Source organism: Symphalangus syndactylus, chromosome 1 (genome assembly GCF_028878055.3).
Source record: "Symphalangus syndactylus isolate Jambi chromosome 1, NHGRI_mSymSyn1-v2.1_pri, whole genome shotgun sequence".
Taxonomy (NCBI): Eukaryota; Metazoa; Chordata; class Mammalia; order Primates; family Hylobatidae; genus Symphalangus; species Symphalangus syndactylus.
Genome location: NC_072423.2, coordinates 63,158,962 through 63,184,224, shown reverse-complemented (window position 1 = coordinate 63,184,224; position 25,263 = coordinate 63,158,962). Strand labels below are relative to the sequence as shown.

The window sequence follows — 25,263 nt, the reverse complement described above, 5'->3', positions numbered from 1 at the left end:
AGAGAGAGCATGAGATGTGAATGCCCACGCTAAGACAGAATCAGTTGAACACTATGAGGCATTTTCTTAAAAAGGTGTTTTTGGTTTTCCTGCTTCCACCAAAGGACCAGGACAGGGTGGGATGGAGAAGAGACGTTCCCATGCAATTGTCTTAGCCCAGTCCTCTCCTAGTGTTCTATTGCAAATTAAGGTTGCAGTGGATGCTTATCTGGAATGGCAGCAGCACTTACCCTTTGCCACACTTGGGGTTAGGGTTATCCGAAAGGAACATGGGCAGGAATCTCATGAAGTCTCCACCCTGAGGCCTCTGTTTGCCTTCCGGAGTCAGAGGCCTGCAGCGGACGCAGGCAGGGTCAACCACTGGTGGAGACATGCAGGGAGGACTGTTAGAAGAATAGGTCTCCAGATTTTTTGTAAAACATTTAAAAATACTGACTATGAGGGGCATTACTTTCTTCTCTATCAATTACTTTCCTTACTAGTGAGGGATAATCTTTCCCCTTATCTAAAAGCTTCAGCCACATGTCACTTTCATAGTTTAATGAATCTGAAATACTAAATACTATTTTCATCTTAGGCATACTATGCATCATTTTCTGCCCTGAAGTAGATCTCCTCCTTCAAGGATGGCCTTGACTGGTCAGAGCCCGGGGCTTCCATGTTTTTATTAAGAAAATTCCAGGGCAATCTCGATGCTTCTACAAAACCATAGGGTACAGTGACAAAGAAAAGCCCTCCTTTGAGAAGCTAAGGCCAGATACCAATCCTGAGAGGCAATCGCTGGAGTTAGGACAGGATGAGAAAACTTATCTGGAAACCACACTCCGAAGATGTGGACCTTGTTCAGCCTGCAGCCCCGAGGGCGGCTGTCTGAGCCAGGAACAACATGACAATTTCAGAATGAATGACTGAGGAAAGGAATGACGACATAGGGAGGGAGGCCCAGCTTTGATATACAAATAGGTATAAACTGAGGCACGACGCAAATGATTTTTAAATGATAATTTGAAAATTTTTCAGCAAAACGGGAAAGATTTGGTAAAGGAGAAAGTACCTGAAGCATTGCAGAACTGGTCAGTGATATTGTCCACTCGACAGCAAGACGACTGTGGCTTCACCCAGTCGAAATAATCGTCGATCCAGGACGAGGGGGCGAAGCCTATTCGGGTACTAGAGAGAAGAGACAGGGTTACTGACCTGCTCCATAGGGAGGAAGTCTTTAGTTTCAGTACTTTTTCTTAAAACCTAACTTCCTTTTCTACATTTTATACTGCTAACAGTCAAAAGAAAAACTACATGAGCACTGAATGAAAAAAGCCTTCGAAGCATTAGGTGGTAAACTAGTCCCTTCAAAGGTTTTGTTAAGGTAAAGCCAGATTTAACATACATTTTGCATAAAAACAACTTTTCCAAGAAAGTCTATTTTCAGTGAGACATTTCAGGCCTGAGTTGACTGCCTGGCTGAGAGCCCCCTCCGCTGCTTCTGAAGCACAAGACAAGGCGGTACTGACTAGTTGTCCAGCTGCGCCGCGTTAAATATCTGCTGCACCAGGGAATCGTTGTTGCAGCCCATGCCGCCACACACCATGTTCTGCCCCTTGGGAGAAGTGTAGTTGTGCCCTTCCTCCAGGACAAAGTACACAGGCGGACCCGCATGCAGGTACTGACTGATGGATTTGAAATAATCCACCACGTAGGAGTCCTGAAAGAAAGATAAAAAAATAGGAGAGAGTGTGAACACTCTGATAGTAACTAAGCAAGGTGAGGATCACAGAGAATAAGACGGTGCCAGGAGGTTCCTGGCTGAGATGCCTCCAGCTGGACTCATGATTCCTAACACTGCCAGTCTTCCCCCCAGGGCCGCAGGGTGCTCCTCCTGCTAGCCCCACAATCAGGAGAGCATCTCATAAGGTAACCTCATAAGACTGGTTGTTCATTTTCTGCAGCTGTGCCCAGAGGGGCTCAGTCAGAATTCCAAACAGCCCACACCGGCACTGCACTGGGGCAGTTCTCCTAACCCTGGAAACCCTGTCACCATTTGCAGTTAGAAGCAGGCACTTGCTTTAAACACCCAAGTGCATGTTTTGAAAAATGTATTCATCATCAGCTGAAGAAGTTAAAAAAAAAAAAAGGAAGTCGTCTTACATCTGGCATCGAAAGAGACTGTTCCAATCCAATATCTACTTTGTTCAGGACTGCGATGCTGAATGACAGAACACCCACAAATATTGCTATCTGGAACAACAAATCAATCATAAGACAGAGACTGCTTAGTATAATAAGCTTACGACCAGAAATAAAATCTTAAGCACACACAAAAAGCAGGATTTTTTAAAATGGAAAAGCTTCAATGACAGGCTAATAGGGAGTGCATGGCAGTGGGTGAGACCACAGCACCAGGAGTCCAAATTCCTGGGTGCAAATCCTGACTCTGCCACTTACGGGCTGAGTGACTTGGGGCAAACCACTTCACCTCTCTTGGCTTCTATTTCCTCATCATTAAGAGGAAAAATAAAAGTTTCTTTGCAACTTTTTGTGAATCTGAAACTATTTCAAAATAAAAAACTTAAAACTCTTGTTTATATGGACTGATAAAAGCTCATGGGGAAAACATTTTATCTACTGTTCCATATTTGCTTTTGCTTTTCTTTTTTAGATATATTTAACAGCTTTAAGAATCTCCTTCCCAGGCTGTCTGGCTTCTTAGAAGGCATGTGATAATCTGTTTCAGTGAGAGGAAAGAGAAAAACCACAGATAAGCGCATACCACAATTGGTCTCATCCAGTCCTTTAGCAGAAGTGGAGAATAGGAGTTTTTGAAGAAGCGAAACAAACAGCTCTCTGAGGCCTGGACGCTTGTTCCATCTTCAGCACCTCTGACACAGCAAAAGATGTCTAGCCGATTTTTCTGAGAGGACAGAGGGGAACAAAGGTTATACCCGCTAGCTGCTTCCTCTAGATTCTAGACTCAAATTAAATAGACTATAATCCTGACACCAACTTACCTCTTGACGTTTAATGTCTAACCCCAAGAGACTCACGAAACAGGTAATCTGCAGAAGAAAGTCAATGAAGACTGCCAATCCCGCAAAGAGAGAGAACGTGTGCACGGCTGGCATCACGGACAATGCTCCTGTCGGGGAGAGAAGGGCTCTGCGTCACTTCTGTTTACAGCAGGGGGCTCTCTGCAGGTCTTATGTTCATGTGCATGTACAGATACAAGGAGCCAGCACAGGCCAAACGCATGAGAACGCATGCTGCGGCTGGACATTACACCAGAACTGGGACAGGAGGTGATAAGCCAGTGCCTTTCAAAGTGCACTCAACACCAGACCATTTGGGAAGCCCCATCCTAGTTATGACAGGAATTCAACCCCAATTCTACCATACTCAGGTTCACGGCAAATTCACACACATTAAAATTTGAGAACCACAAATACAGGCCATTTCTTATAGTACTTTCTATGCTTCACTGTAAGAAATGGACAGTATTTTCCATTTATTACATCAACACTACTAGCCTCCCAGTTTAATTAAGAGATAATTGACAATCGAGTGAGGATCAAAGGCATGAGGGTAAGACTTGGAAACTGCAAACTGGCAGCCCATGAATCAGATGGTTCCTGTTTAGCCCACACTGTATCAACCCATCTTGGCAGGAGAATGGCATGAGCCCGGGAGGCGGAGCTTGCAGCGAGCCGGGATCGCAACACTGCACTCCAGCCTGGGTGACAGAGCGAGACTCCGTCTCAAAAAAAAAAAAAAAAAAAAAGATTAAAAAACTTTTTTTTTATAAGTTGCCAATATTTAACAATGCCATACACAAAAATCTAGATTCACAACTTTGCTTGGAAGAAAAACAACAACAACAACAGCAGCAGCAACAACAAAACAGACCTTGTAGCACTGGGTTGGCCACACATAACTGTCTTTTTAGATAAGACACGTGCACTTGGGGTGCCACAATCCCTACTGACTCCTACGGTCCCAAGGTCACTCCAACCTTGAGGCACAGTCTCTGCTGCTATTATCATCACACCTGCACTGGTTTTCTTACAATAGTAGTGAAAAAAAGAAAGTTGTTTTTTTTTTTTTTGCACCTGTGTTTGTCAAAAGGAACTACAGGGCTACAGGTTTCAAAAGCACATGGCTTTGTGGAGATGAAGAATAACAAGCTAGCAGTGTATCTGTGGTGAAAGACTACCACCTACAATGACCTTACAATGGCCCTGATTAAGCTGACCTCGCAGCCACATAGGCATTGCAGTTTGTGGCCCGTGGATGGTCTTCTTTGGACTGAGTGATTCCAGTCCAGCCTCCTCTATAGTGGACAGAGTAACTCTGCTCTTACTACACTTCAGAGATGGGGCAGACAGCCCCACTAGTGAGTCTATTTGATGATTCTCTATGTGAAAGAAACACAGAAGTGCTGACTTTGTTCCAGCTTATTCTGGCTCCTTATAATGTGGTGAGTCAAGAGCTTCTGGTCATTAACAAGGCTGCTTCCCCAATGAGTTGTGCGCACAGAAGAGAAAGGCTGCCTTTGAAAACAACGGCAAACATCTTGTAAGCGAGTGCCTGTGGATTTCGGAGCTGCTGCTTAGAGTGTCATGTGGAGAAGGATTCAGTGGCTACTCTAGGATGCCATTTTCAACTATCAACATTCCCAGTGGCTACCAAAAGGGGAAAGTGGCAAGACGAACTGTAGGTCTCTTTCACCCTGAACCCCAACATCAATGCTATCCTGACAGTTAAATGAGAAGGAAGCCACTTGCAAAATCACACCTAAGTTACTGCTGCCAATTTTTCTGTGGTCCATTCAGTGATACTTTCCCAGTGCAGAACAAAGCTTAAAAAAAGGAGACAACACGGGCTGGGCACGGGGGCTCACGCCTGTAATCTCAGCACTTTGGGAGGCCGAGGCAGGTAGATCACCTGAGGTCAGGAGTTCGAGACCAGCCTGGCCAACATGGTGAAACCCCATCTCTATTAAAAATGCAAAAAGTTAACTGGGCATGGTGGTACGTGCCTTTAATCCCAGCTATTTGGGAGGCTGAGGCAGGAAAATCGCTTGAACCCGGCAGGCGGAGGCTGCAGTGAGCCAAGACTGCACCACTGCACTCCAATCTGGGTGGCAGAGTGAGACTCCATCTCAGAGGGAAAAAAAAAAAAAAAGAAAAAAAAAAAGGAAGCAACACAAAGGGACATGTTCAGATAGCCAGCTCCTTCTTTCTCCAGGCTCAGCGAACTACAGGACTGGTAGGATTGAAAGCATAATTACCTAAGAAAAATGCTATGGTCTCAGAAAAGGATGACAGGAACATACTGGGAGCCACTTCTCCTAGGACCCTGCCCAGCTGCTGATCCAGGGTTTCCCCTTGAAGACGTTCATCTCTCTTAAAAAAAAAAAATTATGCGACATTAAAATTTCTCAATAACAACGCCACTTCTTGCTGCTTTGTGTTAACTCAAGGGTAAATAAATGATTAGCAGACGATTAGCAGTGTCTTCTAAGCATATAAACTTCGGTGGGGGACTCCAATGTTCTCAGAGTATTTCTGCACTACACAGCTAGGTACCAAGTGAGAAACTAAAGGGAAAGCTGAGCCACATTACAGGAAAACACACGGAACACAGGCGGCAGGGGACTGGACCACTGAACATCACTCTCACGTGCACTGAGTCTCCGCCCAGGTCGGGTCTACAGGACGACTGAGACCACCTTCTATAGCAGCGGGACACGTGTTGACCTTTTGCCTTTTTAGTGGCACCTTTGAGCAAAATGAATCTAACATTCTATACTATGCTGAACATCATTTTAATAGCAGTCGTACCCAAAATCTTTTCCAAAAGTGTGTTAGCCCTTCTTGTACACATGATACTATTTAAAATGAAAAGATACTATTAAAAGACACTATTTAAAGATACAATTTAAAACAAAATTCTTACTTTATATCTACTATTTCATCAACCAAAAAGAGGGGTGAAATTCTTGGTCCTAAGATGTCCACAGCGAGTCAAGAGGACCGATGAGCCACACAGGGAAAGGAAAACGCTCTCACAGGCCGCACTCACGAATGCGGAGCCCAGTAGCCATTCACAGACCCTGAAACTTGAACAGATGCTGAGCCCTGTGAGAATATGGAAGTATACCTGGTAGGCCTGCACCAGAATGAAGATGTTGTCCACTCCAACAGCCAGCACCAGGAATGGGATGACTTCAATCACAATGAGGGTCAAGGGCAACCCAATGTAGCTGAAGACGCCCAAGGAGCAAGCCACCGAGCTCAGCACGATCAGGATGCCCGCGATGCCTAGTGAGACCTTCGAATCCACCTGAGCAGGGCGACAAAGACAAAATCACCAGTTAGTTACAGGGCTGTCTGTCCCACCTGTTACTAAAAGGTCCTCCTTTTTACTTTACAGGGCTGTATCAAACCTAGAGTTGAAAGTACAATTCTGTGTTTCAGAGAGGACTTGTAAACATTTCCAGGTCTGCCTGGGCAACACACATGATGAGTTTGCATTCTTAGGTGATGGACTGGACAAATAAGAAAAAACTGGATTATGCGAAGTAAACTTTAAGATAAACCAAAAAGTTGGAACTGAAGAAAATAGATGTAGGCAACAGAAATGTTACATACAATTAAAACATGGGGGAATTTATGGCAGTTTTAAACATAATGGATTAAGAAGAAAGAGGCAAAAATATGATGTTACACTGCGCACTGCTGTTAACCTCTAACATACATACACCCCCTGCTTACCAGAAGCCTACGACAGCTTTTGATGTGCCCCAAGGCTAGGGAAATATACAGAAACATGATGGCATAGCTAATCACAACGGTGAAGACATCACTGTCACTTTCACGATTTAGTTCATCTTCAATACTTCGTTCAGCAGTGAAGGAAATGGTCAGATTGGGATTCTTGTAGCTTTTCACAAAATTAATAAACCTAAAAGGTAAGCAAAATGTTATATTTTTAGTTAAAACTTACTGACAGCTAAATAAGAAACTTCTTCCTAATTTTCATGATACAAAGGCCTCGTTTTCTTTTTTTTGTTTTGAGACGGAGTCTCGCTCTGTTGCCCAGGCTGAAGTGCAATGGCGCAATCTCAGCTCACTGCAACCTCCACCTCCCGGGTTCAAATGCTTCTCCTGCCTCAGCCTCCTGAGTGGCTGGGACTACAGGCATGCGCCATTAGGCCGGGCTAATTTTTGTATTTTAGTAGAGACACGGTTTCACCATGTTGGCCAGGCTAGTCTCAAACTCCTGACCTCAAGTGATCCACCTGTCTCAGCCTCCCAAAGTGTTGGGATTACAGGCGTCAGCCACTGTGCCCGGCTCAAAGGCCATGTTTTCTTAACCTTTATCCTGCATTAAGATCCTTCGTTTGCTTTTGTTCCTGTTTTGAAATAGAGTCTCGCTCTGTTGCCTCAGCTGGAGTACAGTGGCGCGATTATAGCTCACTGCAGCCTCGAACTCCTGGGCTTAAGGGATCCTCCTGCCTTAGCCTCTTCAGTAGCTTGTACTACAGAGACATATCCCCATGCCTGGCTAATTTTAAAAATTTTTTGTAGAGATGGGGTCTTTGCCATATTGTGCTTGCTGGTCTCAAACTCCTGGCCTTAAGGCACTCCTCCTGCCTCCACATCCCTAAGTGCTGGGATTACAGGCACCATGCCCAGCCACTGCAATAGGATCTTCTACACTGGAGACCATCAATCAGATTACAGCTAAGGTTCCATACATGCTAAATTAAAGTAAGTTTAGGGCTCAGTGGCTTATGCCTGTAATTCCAGCACTTTGGGAGGCTGAGGCTGGCAGATCACCTGAGGTCAAGAGTTCGAGACTAGCCTGGCCAACATGGTGAAAGCCCGTCTCTACTAAAAATATAAAAATTAGCTGGGCGTGGTAGCAGGTGCCTGTAATCCCTGCTACTTGGGAGGCTGAGGCACGAGAATCACTTGAACCTGGGAGGCAGAGGCTGCAGCGAGCTGAGATCATGCCACTTACTCCAGCCTGGGTGACAGAGCAAGACTGTCTCAAAAAAAAAAAAAAAAAAAAAAGAAATGCATTCAGTCTACTAAATCAAAACCACAATGAGATACCACTTCACACCCAATGAAGATAGCTAGAATCACAAAGTCAGATAACAAAAATGCGAAGAAATTGGAAGTTTCATGGACTGCTGGTGGTGACGTAAAGCGCTATAGCCACTTTGGAAAACGGTCTGGCAGTTCTTCAAACTATTCAAGGTGGACTTACCCTATGACTCAGCAATTCTACTACTAGGTATGTACCCAAAAGAAATGAAAACTCACATCCACAAGAACTTGTACTCAAGTGTTCATGTCAGCATTATTCATAATAGCCAAAATGGAAACAGCCCAAGTGTGCGTCAGTTGATAAATGCACACAACGTGGTATATCCATACCATGGAATGAAAAGGAATGGAGTACTGATACATGCCACAACATGAATGAACCTTGAGAAATTATGTTCAATGAAAGCCAGACAAAAAAGTCCACATATTATTCTATGCACATAAAAGTCCAGAATGGGAAAATCTCCAGAGACAGAAAGTATTTTAGTGGTTGCCTAGGGCTGTGGATAGGAGGATGAAAAGATGGAGGGTGTTAGTTAAAGGGTACAGAGTTTTATTGTGGAGTAATGAAAATGTTCCTAAAATTGACTGTGGTGATGGCTGCACACATACGTGAATATAGTAAAGCTAATGAATTGTACACTTTTTTTTTCTTTTTAAATTTTCCTTTTTTCTTCTTTTTTTTTTAGAGACATGCAAACATTGCCTAGGCTGGTCTTGAACTCCCGGCCTCAAGTAAGCCTCCCGTCTGGGCCTCCCAAAGTGCTGGGACTACAAGTGTGAACCACCGTTCCCAGCCTGAACTGTATACTTTAAGTGGGTGAACTGTATGATCCCTGTACCATATCTCAATAAAACAATCTTTAAAAAGTACTGGAGGGTATAAAGTGCAACCTGGCCTCCTAAGTCCTCTCTTCCCATTCTCTAGAGGTCACAAACACAGTTAATTTCTCAGGTCATTTGCTTGATATTTTTTTCTAAGCATGGACAGCAGCATAAACAATATATATTTATACAAATATACATCATGAACCATTTATTTACTTCACTGTCTTTTATGACAGCACAATATTCTATTGTATTCATTCCTTATTAAATACATTCAGCATGCTCCCAAGTTCTGCTGGTAGAAAACAATGCAGGTGGCTGGGTGCAGTGGCTCATACCTATAATCCCAGCACTTTGGGAGGCCGAGGAGGGTGAATCACCTGAGGTTAGTAGGTCGAGACCAGCCTGGGCAACATGGCAAAACCCTGTTTCTACAAACAAATACAAAAATTAGCTGGGTGTGATGGCATGCACATGTAGTCTCAGCTACTCGGGAGACTGAGGTGGGAGGATCACTTGAGCCTAGGAGGTTGAGGCTGCAGTGAGCTGAGATTGAGTCACTGCACCCCACCCAGCCTAGGCAAGAGTGAACCCAGTCTCAAAAAATAAATAAAATAAGTAAAAACAATGCAAGGAATCTTTTTTTGCACACTTTAGCATTCCTGTGGAGGAAGAGCTGTTTAAAACATCTGTTCAAAGGTAAATGTGTTTACAGTTTCTTCTTAGCATCATTGGCACCAAGTGAACAAAATTACATAACTCAGATCTGTCACTGGTTAATTTAGAAAATGAAGTTTAAGTGCTTGCTGCGAGTGTCTAGCTTCCCACAATGCAAGGACAGTCTGCTCACACCCATGAGTGACTCACTCTTTTTCCCAGGCCTGGGCCCTCTGGAGCTTCTCTGTATCATTATAGTAATTATTGACAGGGAAGGTAATCACAAGGGCAGTGGCGTTATTGTAGTTTTGATCTAGAAAGGAAAAATGTGACATCAAAAAGCAGATTACAAGCATGCAGAAAATTAGACACATACCAGGGGAAAAATCACAACACAGATTTCTCACTGGAACTATGGACTGTATCTCTGGGCTCTAAGAATTAAACAAGAGTTTGCTGAAATTGTCTTTATGTACTTCAGTTAATGAATAAAAAGGATTTTTTATCTGAGGTAGGCATGGTTATCATTCAGGAAGAGTAACTTTTTTTTTTTTTTTTTAAAGGATACAGTACATGCATGTTAACAATTTCAAATAGAACAGAAAGGTGTTTATTGAAAATTCTCTCTGCTTCTCCAACATCTATTTCATTATCTTAGTTCTCCTCCCCATACTGTGACCATCTGCGAATCTTTCCAGAGCCGCTCCACACACACACAAGCAAACACACAGATTCTTCCCCTTTCCCTCTTAACCACACAAACAGTAAAATACTATTCTGCACATTACATTTTAAAATTTTGTATCTTGGAGACTGCTCCGTAAAGAGTTTCCTTATTCTTTTCCTACAATATTTTCTGGTATACTTTAGCCAATCCCCCCCACTGATGAGTAGTTTTGCAGTTTTTTCTATTACAAAGTTACTATAAATAGCCTACAAATATTTTAATGTGTAAAACACATACTTGTAGAAACAAATCTTTTTTCCTTTTTTGGGGTAGGGGGCAGGAGTGGGGGACAGTGTCTTGTTCTGTTGCCCAGGCTGAAGTGCAGTGGTGCAATCACGGCTTTTTGTGGCCTTGACCACCCGAACTCAATCAATCCTCCTGCCTCAGCCTCCCAGTAGCTGGCACTAAAGGTGTGCACCACCATTGCTGGCTAATTTTTGTATTTTATATAGAGATGGGATTTTGTCATGTTGCCCAGGCTGGACTTGAACTACTGGGCTCAAGCGATCCTCCTGCCTTGGCCTCCCAAAGTGCTGGGATTATAGGCATGAGCCACTGCACCTGGCTAGAATCAATTCTTAAAGCATAATCAATGAATCAAAAACTATGTATATTTCTAATTTTGATAAATTCTCCCAAACTGCCTTCCAAAGAAGCTGAACTATTTTTCATTCCTTTCTTTCTTCTTTTTTAGAGACAGGGTCTCACTGTGTTGCCCCGGCTGGAGTGCAGTGGCACAATCATGGTTTACTGAAGCCTTGACTTCTCAGGCTCAAGCAATCCTCCTGCCTTAGCCTCCCTTTTCATTACTTTAGTCAAGAAAATATTTACTGAGGCTGAGCGTGGTGGCTCATGCCTATGATCCCAGCACTTTGGGAGGCCAAGGTGGGTGGATCACCTTTGGTCAGGAGTTCAAGACCAGTCTGGGCAACAAGGCAAAACCATGTCTCTACTAAAAACACAAAAAATTAGCTGGGCCTGGTGATACATGTCTGTAATCCCAGCTACTCAGGAGGTGGAGGCAGGAGAATTGCTTGAACCTGGGAGGCAGGAGATGCAGTGAGCCGAGATCACGCCACTGCACTCCCGCCTGGGCAACAGAGCACAACTCTGTCTCTGAAAAATAAAATAAAAACCTTTTTTTGGTATTTCTCCTTTTGTTAACTTTCACATGGCCTCACCCACTTTTCTTTCAGGTTATTGATCATTTTTTCACGAGTTTTTTTTTTTTTTTTAAGATGGAGTCTTGCTCTTGTCACCCAGGCTGGAGTGCAATGGCATGATCTCGGCTCACTGCAAACTCCACCTCCAGGATTTAAGCGATTCTCCTGCCTCAGCCTCCTGAGTCGCTGAGACTACAGGCACACACCACCATGTGCGGCTAATTTTTTTGTGTTTTTAGTAGAGACGGGGTTTCACATTTTGGCCAGGCTGAGATGAGATCTTTATTTATTAAGAAAATGCTGTCTGCTATGCATACTAATATTTTTGTCCAGTTTTTTTTTTTTTTGGCAAGGTCTCGCTCTGCCACCCAGGCTAGAATGTGGTGCAATCTCAGCTTACTGCAGCCTCAACCTCCTGGGCTCAAGTGATCCTCCCACCTCAGCCTCCCGAGTAGCTGGGACTACAAGCATGCACCATCATGCCCAGCTAATTTTTGTATTTTTTGCAGAGACGGGGTTTCTCCATGTTGCTCACGCTGGTCTCAAACTCCTAGCTCAAGTGATGTGCCCGCCTCTGCCTCCTAAAGTGCTGGGATTACAGGCATTAATAACTCTCGGCCCAGTTTTGTTTTTTTAACTGTATGTTTGTTCTCCACAAATGAAAATTTTCATGTACTCAAATTCATCAGTCTTTCCTTTTGGGGTTTCTGAGTTTTGTGTCTTGCTTAGAAATATCTTTTCCACTTAAAAATTATTTTTAAAAATGCCTCCTGAATTTTCTTCCAGTTCTTACATTTCTTTTTTTTTTTTTGAGACGGAGTCTCGCTCTGTCGCCCAGGCTGGAGTGCAGTGACTTGATCTTGGCTCACTGCAAGCTCCGCCTCCCGGGTTCATGCCAGTCTCCTGCCTCAGCCTCCTGAGTAGCTGGGACCACAGGCACCTGCCACCACACCCAGCTAATTTTTTATAAAATATTTTTAGTAGAGATAGGGTTTCACCGTGTTAGACAGGATGATCTCGATCTCCTGACCTCGTGATCCACCTGCCTCAGCCTCCCAAAGTGCTGGCATTAGAGGCGTGAACCACCGCACCCGGCCCAGTTCTTACGTTTCAATCTTTTATCCATCTGGAATTTATTTTGGTAAATGAACAAGGTAGAGATCAAAGACAATTGTTTCCCCTATGGCTAGCCAGTTGCTGACACCATCCCTTTTCCATCAGTTAGAAATGGCATTTTCCTCTATGATACATAGTAAATTTTAAATACAGATTGCAACTTCTCCCCTGCCACTGAGTGAGGAGAAGAAAACCTATCTGGATTCTTCACTGGCTGAGCAAAACCTGTTGAGCCTGTAATTTGGCTTAAGATGCCAAACGTGTCACATGAATCATCACCTTATTTTATCAAGTACAATTGGTTCTAAAGTGCTACAGGAACCAGCAAAGAGCAAACCAGCTGCTCTTCACACTGTAAGAGTGTCCAAATACTCAACTGACCGGCTTAGAAGAAAAAAAATCCATCAACTTTCTTTCTTTTTCCACATACCTCACATACTATCTTTTCTCTATCACAGGGGTTCTTACCTGAGGTCCATGAGCTCCCTAGAGGGTCTATAAATGAGCTTCGAAGGCCCATGACCTCCTTGAAGCTGAACAACAATGCAGAGATTTGCAATTGCATTATTCTGGGGAAAGGTACTTAGCCTTCGACAGCTTCTCAAAGGCATATGTGATCTAAAAATGGCTAACCCAATCCACTTCTTTTAAATCTGGAATGAAATCCAAACCCGAAGCCAAAGGAGATACTATTTTAGGATTCAAGAGGTAGGAAATTAACAAAACTGCCCAATTTATGAAATCTTCATAATTACCACTTGACGCTAATGACAAAACAGAGATGACTTTACCTAAAAGGAAAAGTCAAAGCTTCTCTTACTTACCATCATAGCCTCCCAACACAAGCCACGGGAACACTGGTCCACCAAACGTACCCAGACAAGGGTCATGGAGCAAACTTGTATCATTCAGAGAGGCAGGAGCCCTGCCAAAAAGTTTAGAAAACACCTCCCAGTTAGAAGGGCCTCAAGACATCAGAGACCTAAACATTTACACAACAAACATTTGATGAAGCTGGCTGTATTCTAAGGACAACATGGGCCCTGAGGTTTCTCAGTTGAATAATACAGCTCAGCACTCACCTTTGGGAGCTCAGAATCACTGGGCAAGAGGCAGGCAAATACAGCCCAGTGCCATCAATGGCACATGGTACATGGTGCTATGCAGGCACAGAGGAGGGAGCAAACACTAAAAGGCAAAATTATAGCCAAGAGGAAGAGACTGTACAGACCCAGAGCTCTGAGGATGAGGGGGATTTCACCGAAGAGGGAGGACAAAAACGGAATTGTGTCTCACACAATTACAACTGTGGGAGGAAAAAGGGAGCGAGAGAGAACAGTGAGAGGGAATGAGAGCAAGATGGTGGTTTGGCAAGTCCTGTATGCCGGGTATGGCGGCACGCCTAATCCCAGCTACTCAGGAAGCTGAGGCAGAAGGATGGCTATAACCCAGGAGTTTGAGTCCAGCCTGGACAACATAGCAAGACTCCATCTCTAAAAAAAAAAAAAAATGATAATTCAAAGAAAAGACGTCCTCTCCTAGAGCACAGGGTGCCCACCAAGGGGGCTCCTGAAGGAGGGGGCCGGGGTCTGGGAAGAGTAATGGACAGACAAATGCAAAATAAAAGGACTCAGTGACAGGTAGTTTGGATTTTTATTCTGGAGGCACTGAGGAACAATTAGAGATTTCTGGGAAAGAAATGTCATGAGCTGTTTTACAAAGATAGCTCGCATGGCAAAGTGGAAGGTTTGGAAATGGCAAAGAAACAGGAAGCAGGTGGAACAGTAAGTGGAGATGTTAGCGCAATGGCCCAGGCAAGAGGCAACTGGCAGTGCAGTGCAGACAGACAGTCGGCCAGTGGAGAGGGAACCAGCATTTTCAGACAGACCATCAGCTACAACTTGGCCAGGTGCTGAGAAACTTCTGCATACGACCCACCCGTCAGAGCGGATGGGTGACGGCATGAGGGAGGTCAGGTGACCTGCAGCGAGCAGCTGAGTCCCTTCATCCACAGCAGAAATCTGAGAGACCATCCAGAGGCTCAGACCCGTAAGAACCCCATGAGGAAGGCGAGGGCGAGGCAGAATTCAGGGATAAAGCCTCAAGTCTGAGTAACTGGTAGCTGTCACTGCCTTTAAACGAAATGGGGAAAAGAAGCAGGTCAGGGCATGGTTCTGGGCAGGCCAGGCCATCTGCCATTACTGCAGGACCTTCAGGTGAAAAAGTCCAGGAAAAGCGGAGGGAGAGGAAAGGGGACATCGCTAGGGCGGGCCTGGTGTCATGAGGATGCACACAAGCTTAACTACAAACCAATTCAGGTCCCTACCGCCAGGAGCCTGCCACTCCCGGCACCGCTTCCACACTGGTGGGAACCACACCCGCTTTGAGGAAACACAAGACTCACACACCTCTGGCCCCCTTCATTTTTGTTGACTTTAATCTTGTGCAACAGAGAGTAAACTATAAAATTTATGTAACATTAAATGGTCGTCCAATTATAAAAATTATGTAACATTAAATTTTTTTTTTTTTCTTCAAATTACCCATGGCTCGCCTGCACCGTCTACCCTGTGGAGAATGCCGGTTTAGGGTACGGAGCATAAGCTATTGTGTTTTCATGAGTATAACTCATGTTTTTAGTGGTGATATTCTTGAAACAGAGTAAATATAGCCCAACTGCATAAAAAGTCTTGTTGTTACTCCAGTAACAAACAAACAGAACTCAAGGTCAAAGTTCTTTAGAACCAGAAGTGAGAGTCCTTAGCTCTTGAGAAGTAGTTGGCTGAGCAGTGTCCTTAAAGGCAACAAGGAATAATTTCTCTGTTCCCATGCTGAAGAAATAGCCACTGTGGTTGCTCAACTGGCTGAACAAATGTCCCTAGGCCAGGTCCCAAGCATTCCGGGAGAGCAGGCCCATCCGGCATCATGGTGCTCTTCCCCTACCGGGAGAAGCCTTAAGATTCCCCTACAGGTCACCCAAGCACCGCTTCCTGGGGTGACTATTCCCAATTATAAATGCTCCCTGCCCAGCTAGACACGCCTCCTAAGGGAAGCAGCTGCAGGGCCCTCCAATCTAAAGCTGCGAAGCTGCAGACCCATCCTGCCCCAACTCCTCAGAGGGAGGCTGGGGAGGCTGCCTCCCAAATAGCTGGGGCACTACAGGGTACTGGGCTATGTATCTGAGAGAGAAGAAAAGGCACCAAAGGCTCTTCTATCTTTAAATCTTGTGGGGGGTGTGATACATGACACTGTGTTAGCGACCCAGGCACGAGGTAAAAGGTGAGAGGCAGCTGCACTCCTCAATCATACACCACGAGAGCTCCCTCCCGGGGCTCTGCACTTGCTGCTGGTTCTGCTGGGAACACTCATCCCTGTGATGTGCCCAGCTGTCCTTTCCTCTCCCTTTGTGCACATCTCCATGCTTAAGCAGTGCACCCCCCACTCTGTCCAGCCTTATTCTTCCCCTCACAGCACTAATCTCTAGCTGACATGATACCATATGTTATGTGCTCATCATCCGTCTCCCTCCATTAAGATGTAAGCTTCTGGCCGGGCGTGGCAGCTCACGCCTGTAATCCCAGCACTTTGGGAGGCCAAGGTGGGCGGATCGCTTGAGGTCAGGAGTTTGAGACCAGCCTGGCCAACATGGCGAAACCCCATCTTTACTGAAAATACAAAAAATAGCTGGGCGTGGTGGCGCACACCTGTAGTCCTAGCTACTCAGGAGGCTGAGGTATGAGAATCGCTTGAACTCGGGAGCTGGACGCTGCAGTGAGCCAAGATTGCGCCACTGCACTCCAGCCTGGGTGACAGAGCTGGAGATGTAAGCTTCACAGGGCAAGGTCTTGCTCTGTTTGCTCACCTCTGGGTTATGCTTATAAAACAAGCTTATGCCCATATACCCTAAGTCAGACCCAAGAATGATGTCTACCAATGACTGTCTCTTGCCACTTACCGTACGCAGTACAGAAAGTGCGTGTGGTAATCGGCATACACAAAGAAGTCGTCCCCTTTCTTGTGGTCCAGCACAGAATGGCTGTTCTGGAAGTAATTTAACACACTCATAATGGTGCAGTTCGTGTTATATGGTGAGAGAGGGGCCAAGCAGATATCTTGAAGTGTCACAGTCTCATTGTTATAAGAGGCAGTAATGTTTTCGATGGCTATTTGTAAGTCAAGAACCTGAAAGAAGATTTTAAAAATAAGCAAACCCAGAAACATGTCACATTTCTCTCAGATCTTGACTAATCAGTATTGCCCTGAGGGGTCAGAAGACAAAGAGTATTTGGGGAAAATACTTCCTAAGATGAGGGAGAGAATTAAGGTGCAATACAGTAAGAAAACTGGTCAGGCCACAGGCCCACTCTAACAGCAAACTAGTTAGAGGCGTCCACAGAGGCGGCGGGGGGTGGGGGGAACACCATGACCAGAACAGCTATCAACATAGGACACACAACCATCTCCCCTCCACCCTTCTCCAGCGGTGGCCAGCAGGACAGAGGGGAGAGTGGAGGGGGACTCCTGGCCTCCCTGACCCTCCCCTCAATAGTAACACAAAAACTCCTGCCTTGCTCTGCACTACAGCCATTTATATATGTCCCCTTATTTCCTAACAGAGAAGATGATCTTGGAGGTAAATGACTATGCTGTTCACCTTCAGCAACAAGCTGGAAAAAGCAACAGACAGTGACCGGGTAGAGAAAAGATTCTATTCAAGTCTTGGGACCATTTTAATGCTTTTCAAGATTTCAGACTTTCTTGTAGACATGAGCAATGTTTAAAGGAAAAACATGTGATTATACATTCATTAAAAAAGAAGCCGGTACAGTTTATGCACAGGTACAGTTCTCCAAGGCAAGTGTGACAGGGACAATAGGAAGGTTTACATGCCTTTCTAGGAGCAATGGGATGGATCTTGCGCCAAATGCGCCTCTCACCAAAAACAGGCTGGGTGCCCATGTTCAGGCAGTGGTAAGTTCATTCCTACAGGTTGGATCAGGGATGGTGATCTGGCAGCTCCTTCCTCAGCCCCCAGGACAGCAGTAAGGGCTTCATGCCTCTGGGTCCTTGCATATTACTTTCAAATACCAACAGAAAACATTTCACAAATTCCTAAGGTGACTTCCTAATAAATATATCCTGCCTCAATAGAGAAATGCCACTGAAGTCTTCTTTCTCTGCTCATCTCAGTTTCAAGAAAAAGGCAAGGTCTACTATCTGAAGTAAATACAAAAGTGAGCAACAATAAATATTTCATTAAGTTCAACATCATTCACTTTCTTGAAACCTAACTTAAAGGCGGCTTTGCCATTATACTCTAAGATTTTCAAGATATACCATGATATTCAGCCCCAAATCCCCATCCAGCAGTAGTCAACATGTAAAAGCCAGCAAACCACAAGGTCCTCTGGAGTGACTTATTTCTTCAAACAGCAGGTTACCTGGTGCAGTATCTGTATGTCAAGCGGAGGTCCAAAGGGTACATCAGCTCCCGAAGGGTACGGCTGGTAAGTGTGTTTGTCAGTGAGAGGGGCCCGGATGATGAGCTGCTCCGTCCGGAAGAAAGGCCCAAAGTGCTGGTCAAAGTACTCTTTTTCCAGGCGAGCCTGGCTGCTGGGGGCTGACCAGAGGTCAACTGGATTGGTTGTGACCCGGACAAACACCAGGCCTGATGAACACACAGTAATGAAGACCAGAGAGAAGAAAATGACACAGCCAGGGTTTCGGACACAGAAAGACCCCCAGCGTGTGAACAGCCGCCTCAAGCAGCCCTCAAATGCTGCACTGACAGGGTCACAGCAGGACGCCTCTCCTGGAAGAGCGGGAGAGGAAGGGAAGGTGGAGGTTAAGAGCCAAGCCGTTCCTGAAAGTTGGAACAGGGAAAGCATTAGCTGCTATCTCATGGCAGGAATCAAGCCCACCTGGGTACACATGAGACCCCTGCCCTCAGCTACCTATCTGCTCAGCAAAGCCACCTTTGTTGGCTGCCCTCAAAGAGTGCTGTTCTCACCCCACAGAGGAGACGCCGACACAGGAGCCTCTGAAGGGTGAGGTTCAACCCTGCCCTGCTATTCCCACTCTTGTCCTGCTGCTTTCACACCTCCCCAGCTATGATTAATTACTTGGTTCTGCTGTGCCTCCCTGACTAGATGGTAGGGCCACAAAAGCAAGGACCATGTCTGCCTTGGTCGCAGCCATGTCCTCGGCACTGGCACACTACCTCATCCACTGCCGCAACTCCGCTGAGGAAACGAATGCTCTCATGACAGACAGCATTATCTGAACCCTTTTATTCAGGACAAATATGCCTACCTTTGTCACTTGCATTAACAGAAAAAGCTATATTGCTATCGATGGGAGTGTACTCGGAGACAAAATACCGTTTTCTGAAAAACAGAAATGAGGAAATAGTATTAGTGGACTTCATCGCAATGAGGTTGTTTTTGGGACATTCCTGTAGTCCCATGAAATGCTTTCTTTCTCCTCCTGGCCTCCTCCTCCCTAAGTACTGCCTTCTTTCCCCAAAGTTCCCTTGCTCTGGGTCCCTCTGCTCACCAGTCTCAGGAGAAAATTTAAGAAGATGTTAATAGAACAATTAATAAAGGATAATTTCACCTTGTGGCCCTCATTTTATTTAAAAATTTTAGGTCCTTTAAAAACATGCTACTGGGCTGGGCGCGGTGGCTCACGCCTGTAAACCCAGCACTTTGGGAGGCCAAGGTGGGCGGATCACGAGGTCAAGAGATCGAGACCAACCTGGCCAACATGGTGAAACCCTGTCTCTACTAAAAATACGAAAAGGTTAGCTGGGTGTGGTGGCACGTGCCTTGGGAGGCTGAGGCAGGAGAACTGCTTGAACCCGGGAGGCGGAGGTTGCAGTGAGCTGAGATCGCGCCACTGCACTCCATCCTGGTGACAGAGCAAGACTCTGTCTCAAAAAAACAAACAAACAAAAAAACACATGCTACTCTTTCCAGTAGCAATGAGCATAGCTAGTGCCCAGATCTTCATTTCTACATACCACTCTCCAATAAAAGGAACCAGAGCTCCTTGCAGGGCAGGGACAGGGAAAATGTAAGATAAAGCTGGGGATGGGAGGCGTATGTAAGAAGAACACAGAAGCCAGCCAGAAGGCACTCCCAATGGCCCAAACTGGAAAACTTTGAGTAACAACATAAATGACAGTGTTGGATACAGCCCACAGAATTAAAAGTCCATGATGTAAATAACTGAGTAAATAAATGAGGGAGAAGGGATAGCTTTCTGTACAGAAGTGCAGTTAGTAAATGCAGAGGAAGAGAGGGAAACAGAAAAAAATCACTATTAGGCAAACACCTTAGTTATATCTATTGCAGACAAGACCCAACAATGAATGCTAAAATCAGTGGTTGACAGTTTGAGGAGGAACAAAATATTAGTATAGTCTCAAAGCATCTTCCTCCAAGATATTTATCATTTACGAAGGGAAAAGCAGTAACTTCACAGTGGAGACATCCAGCAGACATCACCCTGAGCAAGTGATAAAGGTTAACATCACTAGGAAAGAGACGCATCAACATCAGGGATCCCTGACATGATGCACCGAGAAAGACATGACATGACTTCTGTGATGTACTTGTCAAAACACCTCATTTCAATCTCATCAGGAGAAAATACCAGATAAAGCCAAATGGAAGGACATGCTACAAAACACCTGAACAGTATCATCAAGAGTGTCAAGGCCAGAAAAGGAAAGACTGAGGAACTTTCTGTCACAGATTAGAGGGGACTCATAAAATACAAAAGTGTAATATGGGACCCTGAAACAGGGAAGGGCATTGGAGAAAAAGCTGGTGAAATCTGATTAAGATCTGTGGTTTAGCTAATAATAATGTAATAATAATGGCATGTTCGTGGTTTTGATCATTGTACTATGAGTTATGTAAGTTGTATCATCGGGGAAACTGGGTAAAGGATATACATAAATTCTACCATTTTTGCAACTTTTTGGTTAAGTCTAAAATTATTTCAAAATAAAAAGTAAAAAAAGTAGTGTCCTAAATTAAGATGCAAATATCTAAAAGCACTATAGTACTCCATTTAATTAGATTTGAATCTGATTTCGCTCATTTGACTCTGACATCTTTTTTTTTTTTTTTTTGAGACACATCTCGCACTGTTGCCAGGGCTGTTTGCAACGGACTCCTGACCTCGTGATCCTCCTGCCTTGGCCTCCCAAAGTGCTGGGATTACAGGCGTGAGCCACCGAGCCCGGCCTTGACTCTGACTTTCTAAAGAATGAGAGGCCGGCTGGGTGCGGTGGCTCACGCCTGTAATCCCAGCACTTTGGGAGGCCGAGGCGGGCAGATCACCTGAGGTCAGGAGTTGGAGATCAGCCTGGCCAACACGGTGAAACCCCGTCTCTACTAAAAATACAAAAATTGGCCAGGCATGGTGGCGGGTGCCTGTAATCCCAGCTACTCAGGAAGCTGAGGCAGGGGAATTGCTTGAACCTGCGAGGTGGAGGTTGCAGTGAGCTGAGATCGCACCACTGCACTTCAGCCTGGGCGACAAGAGTGAGACTCAGTCTCCAAAAAAAAAAAAAAGAATGAGTGGCTAGTGCACGGTGCTTTAAATAACACATCATTTTGAATAAATCAGTAAAATTCATTTCAGATGTTGCAGTGTTAAACAGAACTTTGATGGTTTACTATAGAATAGCTGTAGGACACAGTAATCCATGCAATGGTATTCATGTAGGTATTTGTTTCTTGTCCTAAGTAACCAAGGTCTGACAAATGAAAGCTCAAAGTGCCAGTGGGCAATTTTGCTCTTCTTGCCCTGGATGACAAACAAAACTGCTTACCTGTAGCACCACACTGCAAAAAATGCTCCAAAAAACACAAGCAAAAACGCCATGTAGGTGATCCACATGATGACATACATGGCGTCCAAGCCGAGGATCGTCCAGGGAGCAGGAGGAGGTGGGGGCTGGGGCTTGGGGCCACAGACAATAGAGCAGTCTTGGCAGCTACACGGCGCTGTGACCTCATCCACAGACTCGTCACAGCCTTTGGTGGCATTATTCATGGGCTCCATCCCATGGATTGGAAAATCTACAGGAAGGAATTGTGTTGAGTACAAATCTCAATTAAAAACATCCAAAATTTTGTATAATACTTAAACCCAATGAAAAGCCCACTGAAATATATAAAACAACTGAAATAAGAAAAAGAATTGGAGGTTTTAGTTTAATTAAATTATGTTTGGCTGCTTCATCCTGTGGAATTTTAAGTTACCTCAACAAACTTGCGCGTAGGGGTTTGTCACTGATAGCGCAATCCTCCAAGTACACCACATACCAAGGTAACCCTTCAATCATGTCCCATCTCCATTCTCAGGAGCTCATACTATAGCAGAGCTCTGGAAAAGCTGCCTCCCGCCCCCTTTTTAACGGTTTATTCTTTCAATTATGACAGCAATGCCTGAAGGCAATTCATTTCCTCCTCCATTCCCACTCCCAGCACCCCCTAAATTAGCCACAGCAGGATAAATGTACCAGTTACCTCTCTTACTGGGAGAAACTATGAACTAGTTACCTGAATGTGTTTATCTTCCTATTGCAGATTATGATTCCTCAACTAAGATTCATTCATTCATTCATGGAGACAGTGCTTTGCCCTCACCAAGGCTGGAGTACAATGGGATGATAACTCACTGCAGCCTTGAACTCCTGAACCCAAGCAATCCTCCTGCCTCAGCCTCCCAAGTAGCTGGGACTACAGGTGCATGCCACCACACCTGGCTAATGTTTAATTCTTTTGTAGAGATGGGGCCTCACTACATTGCCCAGGCTGGTCTGGAACTCCTGGTCTTAAGCAATTCTCTTGCCTCAGTCTCCCCAAGCACTGGTGAGCCACTGTGCCCAGCCAGTTCCTTGGCTTTAAAACAATATCATAAACACACCAAACTTGGAATCTTTATACCTACCTGAAAACACGGGAGTGATGGTAAAAGGTGCCTGTCCGTTGTCCTTATTGAACATGTATTCAATCCAGTTGGTGGCATTACAGGCATCAGCGTCCTTCCCACACAGAAGTCCCAGGGCCTTGTCATTACTTGAGGGGGCCTCCACGTCCCGGCAGGCATTGTACATTGCTAGAAGAGGAAACCCAAAAGAAAAAGGAGACAAGATGCTTGCTGTAATTCATGAGGCAAGATCTTACAAAAGGCCTCTTGGAAACACGAACTCCATATGCACCATGCTGGAATGCTGGACAGCAAACACTAAGGGCACGAACAGAGATTCACTTTAAATTGGCTTATCACCCTGCAAATAATATGGAGGCCCAATTCCGAGTAACTTAAAAGTAAAAAATAGACAGGTTAGGGAAAGGCACACAATATCTCACAGCTCTCACAACAGCTTGGAGAAGTCGAATCCCCACTGTACAGAAGAGCATATCAAGGCCCAGGAAGACGCAGCTAAGAGCCTTAGTACTTCTTCAGTTAATGAAGCTGGTTCCAGAAAACCTCTGCCGCAGGAAGCTACACAGCCAGAGAATTATGGAACTTACTTGGAAAACTGGTTTTAGGGCAGAGGCAATGTGTCAATAAACCTAATATTGTTGGCTGGGCGCAGTGGCTCACGCCTGTAATCCCAGCACTTTGGGAGGCTGAGGTGGGTGGATCACGAGGTCAGGAGATTGAGACTATCCTGGCTAACACAGTGAAACCCCATCTCTACTAAAAATACAAAAAATTAGCCAGGCGTGGTGGCGGGCACCTGTAGTCCCAGCTACTCGGGAGGCTGAGGCAGGAGAATGGCATTAACCAGGGAGGCAGAGCTTGGAGTGAGCCAAGATCGCGCCACCGCACTCCAGCCTGGGCGACAGAGCAAGACTCCATCTCAAAAACAAACAAACAAACAAAAAACCAAAACAAAACCAAACCTAATACTGTTATCTTTTTGGATTTTATTTTATTATACACAAAGACAACATATTACATAAGGATAGTACCAGTGTATTACACCTAAGAAAATAGCTGGAATGGGTCCTGTACTGTTGATTCTCATTTACCAGTCCCTGCTTGCTAGAAACTTCCCAGGATCTTCTTTCCCTAATCTTCAAGGAGATGCTTACACATTCATTTTATTTTACCCTTGCTCTGGAAAGACAGGTTAACTAGGGTGACAGTCATCTCCCTCAGAATTCTCAATAAATTATTCCATCGCCTTCTGGGCTCTATCACGGCTGGTAAGAAAATCTCCAATTATCATTGTCTTAAGGTGATTTGTGTCTTGTCTCTATTTGCTTTTAAGATATTTGTCTTTGGGCCAGGGGTGGTCATGCACACCTTTAATCCCAGTAATTTGGGAGGCCTTGGTGGGTGGACTGCCTGAGCTCAGGAGGTCCAGACCAGCCTGGGCAATATGGCAAAACCCCGTCTCTACAAAAAATAAAAAAAATAAAAAAATTAGCCAGGTGTGGCGGCGCAATATAATTTACAATAGAATTACATGTAATTTACAATTTATCGCCTTAAACTATATAATTTAATGGAGTTTAGCATATTCATAGATATATGCAACCATCACCACAGTCAATTTTAGAACATTTTCATCACCTCAAAAGAAATCCTGTATTCTAGCTATGCTCAACTACCTCCCCACTTCCCTAAGCCCTAAGCAAACACTGAACTGTCTCTATTTATTTGACTATTTCAGACATTTCACATAAATCCAATCATATAATATGTGGTCTTTCATGACCAGCTTCTTTCATTTAGCATAATGTTCTCAAGGTTCATGCATATTGTGACATGTATCAATATTTCATTTCTTTTTATGGCCAAACAACATTTCATTGTATGGACATATGTTTTGTTTATCCATATATCAGCTGATAAATATCTGAGTTGTTTCTGCAGTTTGGCTACTATCAGTAATGCTGCTAGAAGCATTTGTGTATAAGTTTTTGTGTTGACCTATATTTTCATTCGTCTTCTGAGTGGAATTGATGGGTTATATGGTAGTTCTATGTTTGTTTCAGGAACTGCCAAACTGTTTTCCAAAGTGGGGTCTCACTCTGTCACACAGATTGGAGTGCAGCGGTGTGATCTCGGCTCACTGGCAACCTCTGCCCCTTAGGCTCAAGTGATCCTCCCACCTCAGCCTCTCAAGTAGCTGGGACTACAGATGTGCACCACCATACCCAGCTAAGTTTTTGTAGAGATGGGGTTTCACCATGTTGCCCAGGCTGGTCTCAAACTCCTGAGCTAAGGTGATCCACCTGCCTTGGCCTTCCGAAGTGCTGGATTATAGGCATGAGCCACTGTGCCCAGCTGCTTTTGGTTTTTGGATTTCTTTTTAATAAAGGTTCCTATTTTCCACAGCCTTGTCAACACTTCTTGTTATCTGACTTTGGTTCTAGCCATCCTGGTGGGTGTGAAGTGGTATCTCATTGTGGTTTTGATTCGTATTTCCCTGATGACTCATAGTGTTGAACATCTCTCATGTGCTTGTTGGCCATTTGTATATCTTCCTTGGAGAAATGTCTACTCTATTCAGATCTTTTGCCATTTTAAACTGGGTTATTCATCTACTTATCATTGAGTAGTAACAGTTCTTTTTTTTTTTTTGGAGACGGAGTCTCTGTCACCCAGGCTGGAGCGCAATGGT

General features: G+C 44.6%; 1 protein-coding gene across 3 annotated transcripts in view; it reads right to left on the bottom strand.

The window, feature by feature from the left end:
- NPC1 (NPC intracellular cholesterol transporter 1) overlaps window positions 1-25,263 on the bottom strand; it is a 53,695-nt gene that overhangs the window by 6,805 nt on the left and 21,627 nt on the right. For 2 of the 3 annotated variants that reach the window (XM_063614681.1, XM_063614735.1), the window contains 16 exons: window positions 22,572-22,739; window positions 21,448-21,697; window positions 18,915-18,988; window positions 18,044-18,465; window positions 16,558-16,784; window positions 13,427-13,527; window positions 9,807-9,909; window positions 6,768-6,957; window positions 6,154-6,336; window positions 5,282-5,396; window positions 3,006-3,133; window positions 2,768-2,908; window positions 2,146-2,235; window positions 1,512-1,702; window positions 1,055-1,170; window positions 231-360 (listed from right to left, as the gene is read on the bottom strand). In XM_063614681.1, the coding sequence (XP_063470751.1) occupies window positions 231-360; window positions 1,055-1,170; window positions 1,512-1,702; window positions 2,146-2,235; window positions 2,768-2,908; window positions 3,006-3,133; window positions 5,282-5,396; window positions 6,154-6,336; window positions 6,768-6,957; window positions 9,807-9,909; window positions 13,427-13,527; window positions 16,558-16,784; window positions 18,044-18,465; window positions 18,915-18,988; window positions 21,448-21,697; window positions 22,572-22,739 (2,629 nt within the window). The remainder of the gene's footprint in view (window positions 1-230; window positions 361-1,054; window positions 1,171-1,511; window positions 1,703-2,145; window positions 2,236-2,767; window positions 2,909-3,005; window positions 3,134-5,281; window positions 5,397-6,153; window positions 6,337-6,767; window positions 6,958-9,806; window positions 9,910-13,426; window positions 13,528-16,557; window positions 16,785-18,043; window positions 18,466-18,914; window positions 18,989-21,447; window positions 21,698-22,571; window positions 22,740-25,263) is intronic. The other variant, XM_055236183.2, reaches the window with a different exon arrangement.